Below are 9,555 nucleotides of genomic sequence, written 5' to 3' on the forward strand. Positions count from 1 at the left end.
GTTCTTCTATTATACTACATTTCAAAGGTAAGACAGCGAGAATCGCCAATGACTTTGCAGATTGCAGAGCAGGTGCTTCTCTCTGTTTGGTAGTCTGCAGGCTGATCAGAGCGACTAAAACGCTTAATGGAAGAATATTACAGTAATTAGTGCAGCTTTGACTAAGCGTGTTCTGAGTAGTCTCTCTCAGATGAACACCTAGCCTGTTGCAGGACGGACTTGGATCCCCCACCTGTCCTCTTACCTGCATCTAGTCAATCATTAATGGTGACAGTCAGACAGGAATGGTTCAGGTCAACACGGAAATGACGGGACAAACGGCTGTGGAAACGTTGCAAACACTGTGGCCTCTCATCTCCTCACGAGCTTTAGTTTGTCACTGTGTCCAGTCAGTCTGCTGAAGTTGAACTGGTTTGTTGTGCGGCAGGTGGACGGAGTGGAGAGCAGCATTTCATAGAGAATGGGAAGAGGAGCCAACTGCAGCTGGATTAGGCCTGAGATCCCGCTGTCATCAGAAATCTTCAGCGGTAAGTAAAGCTCTGAACTGAGTAGCTGAATGCTAAAAGGAGCTGACATTAATAAAGAATAATGATAAATAATCCCAGTGTCGATTCTACTTGGCTTTGGTTTCAGCGTTCTGCTTTTTCTAAGCACATGTCTCTGTCTTCATCTTAAATCTTATCTTAACAGTAATAAGTGTGATGAGTAATAATGGTTGAATAACATGCCAGTGTCCTTACATGTTTGTATACAGACGGATTCTGTACAGACAAAACAATATTTTGAATGAATCAGGTTTTACTAGATGTCACTACAAGTCAAATCTGTTTAAATCAACGTTGTTTAGCATTTTTAACAAATCATTTCTAGAGATCTGCAACTGGGAAGTTATACTGAATATGCCACTAAAATAAAGATGAATGATTCTGACCATCAGTAGTGTAAAATACAGAAAATATAACACTGTTATGCAGTAAAGCAGCTGCATCGATAGTTGGAGAGAATATAGTAGTGCAAACTTACATATTTTGATCATATTCTGTCACCTCGACTCTTCTTCTTGCTCAACAAATCTACATAAACCACAACGTCTGATGTCCCACTGTTTAAGCATTTTCCCAGCAGGTAAATAACTGTGTCGACCACTCAGACACTCACTAAAGTTAGACATAGTAGCTTTAAATGTTTGACGTGTGTACTTTCTGATCAGACTGTGGGACTTGTGTCTTTTCTCAGCCATTAAAGATGAGCTGTGGCTCTTCCTCATCCCGGCCGGCCTGGCTGTCATCTTACTCGGGGTGTTTCTGGAGGAGGTGGGCTTCTTCCTGCGCCACGTTATGTCCTCCAGACGGAAACGGCTCTACCTGTGGATATTAGGGATGTACCCGGTAAATTCAACCTACTCATCCCTCGCCTGCAGCTGGGATTGTGTCAGAGAAAGTTTTAAAATATGAAATATCTTGAGTTTTATTTGTTTTGTTCCAAAAAGGCCAGTGTGTCACTCTTTGAATGTTCCTTTTATCGCAGGTATTTGCCTTGACCTCCCTTATAGCGCTGTATGTGCCACGCTCTTCCTCGCTGTGTAATTTCATCGCTTCACTGTGAGTCTTGATGTAAATGTAAAAGACTAATGAGAGACAATAATGAGAATGAGCTGTATGTTGCTGCCGCTGTCTGAACCTGTATGTCTGGGCAGATATCACTCCATCACCTTGCTGAAATTCATGGGACTGATCACAGACTTCTTTGGGGGGGAAAATCGTATGCTGGCTGCTCTGTCTGGACAGCAGGTGTCTCCTGATCCTTTCCCCTGCTGCTGCTGCTGCTGCCTCCCCATGGTGGCTGTCAACAGGTACACATGGAGACGTTTTTATACCACCTACACCTTCACTGCATTTTGGATTTAATGAAGTTGATTTCAGTAGGAGTTTTAAGCCCAGTGGCCATCACTGATACTGACCTCACTGTGTTAGTGGTTGTTAGGGCTGCTAATCTATTACTAGTGGTGTAAGAAGTACTGAGATCCTTTACTTAGATAAAAGTAGCGATACCACAATGTGAAAATACTCTATCACATGTAAAAGTCCTGCATTTAAAACCCTACTTAAAGTGGCAGTCTCGAAGATCTCTGAAGATTTTCATTTAAATACACGTCTGTTAAGTCACTATCTGTCACCGAATGATGTCACACTGGTGACTGATGAGCCTTGGCATTTACAGTATTCTCAAAGAGTCTGTGGCGACTTTACCGCCATGCAAACTGACACAACTGTTCATTCGCTTGTGTGTTCTTCTTCTTCTTTTTTTTTTTTTTTTTTTTAAAGCTTTCTGTTATTGTCTTTTTTTTTTTATATAAAAACAAGTATCATATGATGGAGCACAAGACAATAGAGAAAACTACACTCAAACACAAAGAGAGAAAAAACAGCAGCAACAAAAACAGCAAAAGAGCAAACAAGTGTGAAAGAGGGGAGACAGAATTAACCAAAGGAAGAAAGAGAAAAATTAATTTATTAATTAAAAAAAAAAGATAATGTAGCTACAGTGCTATTGGAGGGCACCTCTGGTTGGGCTCCAAGGTCAAAGAGGTGCTGTGGTGGATTCGGAGCGGGCCAGGTCAGGACAGCTGGGGCGGAGGAGAATTTTATATATTTATTTTGGTTTCTCCTTCCTTTTAATGCTTATTTACTTGTTTGTCCTTGATTTCTTTGCTCTCCCCTGCTTTATGCCGCCACCACAGGAGGTGGATAGCCTGTTGGAGGTCAGATCCCTTTAGAACAGCCCCCGCCCCTACAGGAGGGGTCTGTTCAACTGGGTCTGAACAGCAGCTTTCTATCTGGAGAGGGGCTTAGCGGGGATCAGGTCCAGTCCCTGAGGCCTTCCAAGCCCCTCCAGCCACCAGAGCCCAGCCCGAGGTGGTTCCATCATATAGATACAGTTGGGATGAAGAGATTAATGGTACATAACAGAATAAAACATAACAAAACAAACATAAGTGAGTAAGAACAGAAAGGAAAGAGAAGTAGGTGAACAGAGTGAAGAGATTCAGTTTCAGTTGTACAAAAAATCAACATCATCCTACTAATGGAAATAATCAGTGTAATATATTTTCAGGATAACATCATCATCATCATCATCATCCTCAATCTAGATCCACTACTACTACTACTACTACTACTACTACTACTACTACTACTACTACTACTACTACTACTAATAATAATAATAATAATAATAATAATAATAATAATAATGATGATGATGATAAGCAGAGAACAGTGAACCAGGTGAAGTACTTGCAACTCGTTATGTTACTGTAAGTGCAATTAAAACCAGTGAGAGTAATTTGTTAATGTTATTCACACAAAAGAATAACACACCTGCAATTACCGTTTATCGCCATGTGGTGCCGCCAAAGAGAAGGAAACGGAGGTCTTTGAGACTGCCACTCAAAATAAAAGTACAGAAGTATCATCAGCTGAATTTACTTCAAGTGTTAACAGTAGAAGTATTTGGTCTGCAGTAAAGTCATGCATTTCATTTAATTACATTATTGACACTGATGCATCAATGTGTTAGCAGCATTTTGCTGTTGTGGTTTTTCAAGGTGAAGCTAGTTTGAACTACTCAGACATCTGAAATATGACAAGACACACAACTACACACAAGACACACAACTACACACAAGACACACAACTACACACTAACCTTTTAGTCTCATGAGCTCTTGTTTAAAGTCAAACAGCTGCTTTCATCTTTCATTTGTGAGCTTATATGTTATGTTGTGCAGTAGAGGTATCATACAATGGAAAAACTCAAAGTACAAATACCTTAAAGTTGTACTTGAGTAAGTGTACAGCTGCGTTGGTATCCGTCCTCAGAGTTGTGTGACCGTGTGAGGTCTGTAAGAGAAATGTGACCTGACACACTGCTCACGTGTTAAAGCTTCTCCTCTTCTGTCGTGTGCAGCAGCAGCCGCAGCTGGATGATGGTCGCTGTGCTGCAGCTCTCTGTCGTCCGCAGCATCCTGTTCTTTGTCACTCTGGTCCTGTGGACAGACGAACAGTACGACTACGGAGATGTGAGTCATTCATTCACAATACAACCTTTGAGCATCTCCTGTGTTCTCATGGTTGTTAAATCACATTATATTGTTTTTAGTGTTTTATTATATTAAAATATTTATATATAATACTACTACTACTAGTGTTTGAGCATTTATTCCATATCCTTGGTATCAGACGTCAGTTTCCTCCACTAGTTCGGTCTTTGTCAGCGCTGGTTGAACCAAAACTCTTACTTGTCACTAGTTGACTAGTGCAGAAAATTGTAGGTCACTAATTAACTAGTAAGGTGAATATGTGCTTGACTAGTTAACATGTCAGAGCTTTTGCAGCTCACTAATTAACAAGACTTTGAGCTTTACTAGTTCGGTCCAGTGGGCCACTAGTGCATGAAAAAGCTAACTAGTTGGGACTTTGATGCTAGTGCAGCGCTCGGTGTAACTGGTAAGGCTTTTACTGGAACTAGTTGGCCAAAAGTGCGACTAGTTGCTGAAAAGGTGTAACTGGTAAGAGTTTTTGTTAGTTTTATTAGTGCAGCCAAATGTCCAACTAGTGCTGCCAAAGATGAAACCAGTAGAGGAAACTTCCTTCTGATATCAAAATGCTCAAACGGCTTTCCATAATTACGCTCAGTCGCTCAGCACTAGTGGGCAATTGTGCGCAACTAGTGAGACATTTGTTTAATTGCGTTTTGTCACATTAGTTGACATTTTCATCTTACTAGTTTGAAAAAACTGCTCACTAGTTGACATGCACGTGCAACCAGTTCAACTAGTGATGTGATAAAATGTCACTAGTTAACATGAATGACAGTTGCAGCACAAATGAACATGTATAAAACATGCCAATGCATGAAGTTCTGCTCTCCATATCAGAAGTAGGTTGTCTGAGACCTCAGACAGAGTTTATGCAGATTTTGGAGGGAAATAGTCTTGGGAGTGTGTTATTTGGTTTCATGGCATGCTTTGAAGCATGACTGAGTGAAGTTCATTCAGAAGAAAACATCCTGTGGGTCACTTTCAATGTGTAGAGAGACTGACAGAGGTGAAGAGGTTAGACAGTTGGTTCATTGGGATCAGGGAGAAGCAGGCCACATGCAATACATTATTCTTGACAATTGATAATTAGTTTAAGCAGTTTAAAAAAAAAAAAAAAAAAAATTCAAAGATTTGATTTGTTAAATGTGAGACTTTGCTGCTCTTTTGTTCTCACATCCTTGTAAACTGAATACTTTTCAGTTTGTGTGTTTATTAGACAAAAGAAAATGATGTCACTTTGTGCTCCAAGTGCCTGTTGTCTGATGTCTGATAGACCAATCGATTAATCGAGAAAACAATTAGCAGATCAATAGATATAATAAAAGATTAACAAACTATTATTATCGTTATTGTGAGTGTGGGTTTACATGAGTGCATTCGGGTCAACAGGTGAAGGTAGATGTGTGAAATGGAGGTCCATCTGGCTCTTTTTTCATTGTTCACACAAATCTTAATTTCATTTAAACAAATAAAATTGAAATCCTCTGTCTGAGTAGGCTGACTGTACAGCACCGGATGAGCTGAAGGATAAAATCAGTGCAACCATCATCTTGTTCTGCAGGTGGATTCGGTCGACCCCAACCTGTATGTGAACGGTATCATATGTGTGTCAACCTTTGTGTCCTTCTACGGCCATCTTCTGTTTTACAAAGCCACCAAGAGTGCTTTACATGGCTACGGACTGAGAGCCAAGTTCATCTGCATCATCCTGGTGTTGGTGCTGTGCGGCCTGCAGAGTGGCATCTTGGAGACCATGGGTGCTCTGGAGGTTGTCCCCTGTACACCACCCTTCTCTGTCCTGGCAAGGTCCCAGCGTAAGTCACTGTACACAATGTCCTCTTCCAGAACCAGTCTCCGGTCATGTTTATTATTCTACCTGTAGTTTAGGACACTGGTTCCCAACTGGTGGGTTGTGGTTCTAAAGTGGACCGCTGGTTCATTCTAAGTGGGTTGCGAGCATTTTGGTCGACTTTGAAAAGTAGCAAGTTTCCAGAACAATGCTGTCATTTTGAAGAACCACTTCTTTAGAGTACAGGTGACCTATCAATGCTGGCTTTGTGGGTCATGTGACCATCGCCTTGCATGTCCGTTGACTGAAGCGATCTTTCTAGAGATAGAGAAAAAGCTGTTCCAAGACAGGTTGATCAAAACTGACACAGAATATATTCAGCTTGGTTTTTCTGAGACTGAACATGAAAAAGAAGAAAAAAGTAAAAAAAATGGCCTGGATTTAAATTTTTTGTTCTCTTCATCATTTTCAGCACTGCAGCTGTTGTACTGCCTTGTTCTTTGTATCAGGTCTGTTTTACATGTTTCAATAGTAGGAGGGTCTAAACAGTTTAAAATAAGATGGAATTAGTTGTAACTTCTGTCATGAATTGATTACTGAATGGACCCAGGACCCCAGATCCAGAGCCTCTGTTTGACTCAGTACAGACTCAGTCAGTCAGTCAGGAAAATCCTGATCTCACTTTTTTAATGCTCAGCAGCTGCAGTAAACCTGCATTATAATTAGTAAAGCAATATAAATATATTTGAGTTCAGAACAGCTCTGCTCTAAGAATGTATAACCTGAATCACTGGTTTTCTTTGATGGTTTTGTATAAATGTTTTTTTTTTCTCTCAGCATCACACATGAAAGCATCAAGACAAAAACATGAAATATCTACAGTGTATGTTTGCATCAAGACCTGAGTACCACAGCAAATGCATGTTCAAATAAAGCACTGATATAGCAGTGTGAAAAAAGTGCAGCCATTCATAAGTGGCCTAATACTTGATACTTCTTGTTGCCTGGTTCTCAAAAGGCATTATGGGAAATGTAGTTTTTTTTGTTTTGTTTTGTTTTGAAATAACTATCTTTGTACACATAGTGATTGTGGAGATGGATAGTGACCTTCCAACCCTTGAAATGTGTGTCTTGTGCTTGTGCTTAGTGATCTACCACTACTGTGTGATTGTGGAGATGTTCTGCATCGGCCTGTACGCCCGCCATACTTTCCGCAAGGTGGAGCCAAGCATGGTGGAGGATGTGGAGGGCCCGGTCAGTGGCTGGCAGATGGAGAAGGCCGTTCAAACAGAGGATGTTCAGATGGCACATCACAAGCCCAGTCTGGTATTAGATGAGGCCTGGCCCAGCCGCTGCCTTTTCAGCGGCTCCAATCCCGGGTATAACAGCGACAGCGAGGACAGCCTGTGCAGGATAGAGCACGCTCCTCTGGACGGTTTCCCCTTCCCCTCAGCCACAGCTCAGCAGCCAGTGGAGCCCAGGCCTTCAGAGGAAACTGAACGAGATCTGACCCACATAACAGTCAGTGCTGACATTAATTATCAGGAATCTAAGGATGTTACTATGGTTTGACCAACTGTGGAGGAGAATCAACAAAAGACAAAATAAGGCTAAGCTTCACCACTGAAGATTCTGGGACTGGCTCCCAACAGAAATCAATCATCAAAATGATGTCAGCATGTTTTTAAAAATACATTGTTAAAAGTTTTGTGTTATTGAAACCAAGAAAAAGGGTCTTAAGGGAAATATCAGAAAGACTCCTTTTTGTCTCAGCCAGCTGGAGGGGCGGGACAGTGTTTGTTTGATTGACAGCAGCTTGCAGGCCGTCAAAGTGCCGGTATTAACAAACTTTTGAGCTATAAGTCATGGACAGGCAGTGTGGTACTAGTAGTGGTATTGAAGAGCGTCCTACCTTGGTTGACAGGAGGGTTGTGAAGGACCGTCTGACGTGTGTTGACCCATACAGGTAGACCCCTGAACCCCTGAACATTTCCTTCATATATTGACACACCTCTGCAGGACCATCGTGAAGTGATTGTCAGAGCTGATAAGAAGTCACAATAGCAGTGATGACGTGCAACAGGCAAGCAAATATGCAAACAGAGAAGCTGAGAGTTTTGAAAACATGGCTTCCTAAAACACACAGCATGCTCAGGACACCCTACTTATATATGTGTTGCATTGTCCAAAGGCTGACTCAACTATGCCGGCCACTACAGTCAGAGATGTGTTAATATGGTGTCTTGCTGCCTGTTTGTCCACACATACATGCTTGTGCACTTGCTGTTCTCAGTAATGTTCTTAGTGCATGAGTGTCTGATTTCTCTAACAAGACATCTTTCATGCTAATATGTTACTCAGTGTGTATGTATCCAATTTTCATGTTGAAACCGATGATCTTTTGACTGAATACATTTCTCACAAACATATTCAATTAAATAACAATTAAAAAAGTATAGTTCACATTCTTCTCAAACTGACACTGACACACTGATAAACTAAAAACTGGTAAGTAATTTGCCTAATTCTTATTCTTAAAGACAACTTTTACTGCTTGTCAAGAGTCTCTTTCCACTCTGTGATGGTCTGTCCAGATGCTGGACAGAACCAGTTTCCCTTCATCTGGGTCTGGCCAGTGCTTTTGCTTTTGGACTGACCACATGTTCTACACTGATAATAACAGCCTGCTTTTTTGGTGGCTCCCCTTTTGCGACTTGCTCCTGGTCTTCAAGTGCTGCCTTTTGCTGTCTCCATTTTTGGTGACAATTCAAGTGGACTGATGACTAATCTGATGATGATGCTGTTGCCGTTGGTGATATATTGTACTGATGAAACGAGGCTGAAGGGTAGTATTACTGAGAGGGAGGTGGAGGTGGCTGCGAGGATCAGTCAGGGTATAGCGCTGGTGGTTGTTGACTCAGCTCATATGAGGACCAGGCAGGAGATGGGGTTGGTGGCAGATGACCCTGCTGGTATGAGGATGAGGCAGAGGAACCAGGCCACGCATACGACCCAGGAGGACAGTGCTGTGCCGAGCCAGTTCTGACGCTGTGGTGCGGGCGTATCACTGCCTCGCCCTCCTGATTTACTGGCTCCTTAAACTTCATGACTTCTGCAGAATGGGGCTCTCTTGCTTTTGGCAGGAAATCCTTAGCCACAGAGACCATCTGGGGAAGCTGCACTCCTTGCAGTAATGAGTCTGTTCTCTTCTGTCTTTCATGCAACCTTCATGCAAAAAATACCACACAAAACATTTACTATTTCAGACAAGCACAATTGCAAAGGTTATGGCTAAATCAAATCCTTCCTGGTTAAATGTAATTATGTTAAAATAATTAAATATAATTATATTTTTCAAGCGCAGCTGTTAAAGTGAATGTAGGAAGCCAAAAACTAATCTCACCAAGAAGACACTGTGGTGTTGTTGATGGTTGGTCTGGTCCTGTATCACCCGGCTGTCTTTGAGCAGTTGTTTAATGTGGCGGTACGTTTGGACTGTGGGATGGGCGAGGTTTTACCCTTGCAGTCTTTTGGCCTATTTCTTGCTTGCTGATACTCCTTCAAAAGCGTGAAGGAAACAGCCTGGCCATGGGTCATGAATGGAAGGAAAAAGACAATGTAATCAATATTATACAACAGGCAGTTCCAGTCCGCTAATTTGATT

At 41.7% G+C, this 9,555-nt stretch overlaps 1 protein-coding gene across 1 annotated transcript; it reads left to right on the plus strand.

The window, feature by feature from the left end:
* The first annotated feature begins 252 nt into the window (after positions 1-252).
* Positions 253-7,820, plus strand: si:dkey-16n15.6 (organic solute transporter subunit alpha). The gene is made up of 7 exons (XM_044352949.1): positions 253-527; positions 1,237-1,388; positions 1,528-1,601; positions 1,697-1,852; positions 3,970-4,081; positions 5,664-5,916; positions 7,039-7,820. The coding sequence occupies exons 1-7, from the start codon at positions 461-463 to the stop codon at positions 7,461-7,463; spliced, it is 1,239 nt and encodes a 412-aa protein (XP_044208884.1). The 5' UTR covers positions 253-460; the 3' UTR covers positions 7,464-7,820.
* The last annotated feature ends 1,735 nt before the right edge of the window (positions 7,821-9,555 follow it).

The sequence above is a fragment of the Thunnus albacares genome, chromosome 5 (genome assembly GCF_914725855.1).
Source record: "Thunnus albacares chromosome 5, fThuAlb1.1, whole genome shotgun sequence".
Classification (NCBI taxonomy): Eukaryota; Metazoa; Chordata; class Actinopteri; order Scombriformes; family Scombridae; genus Thunnus; species Thunnus albacares.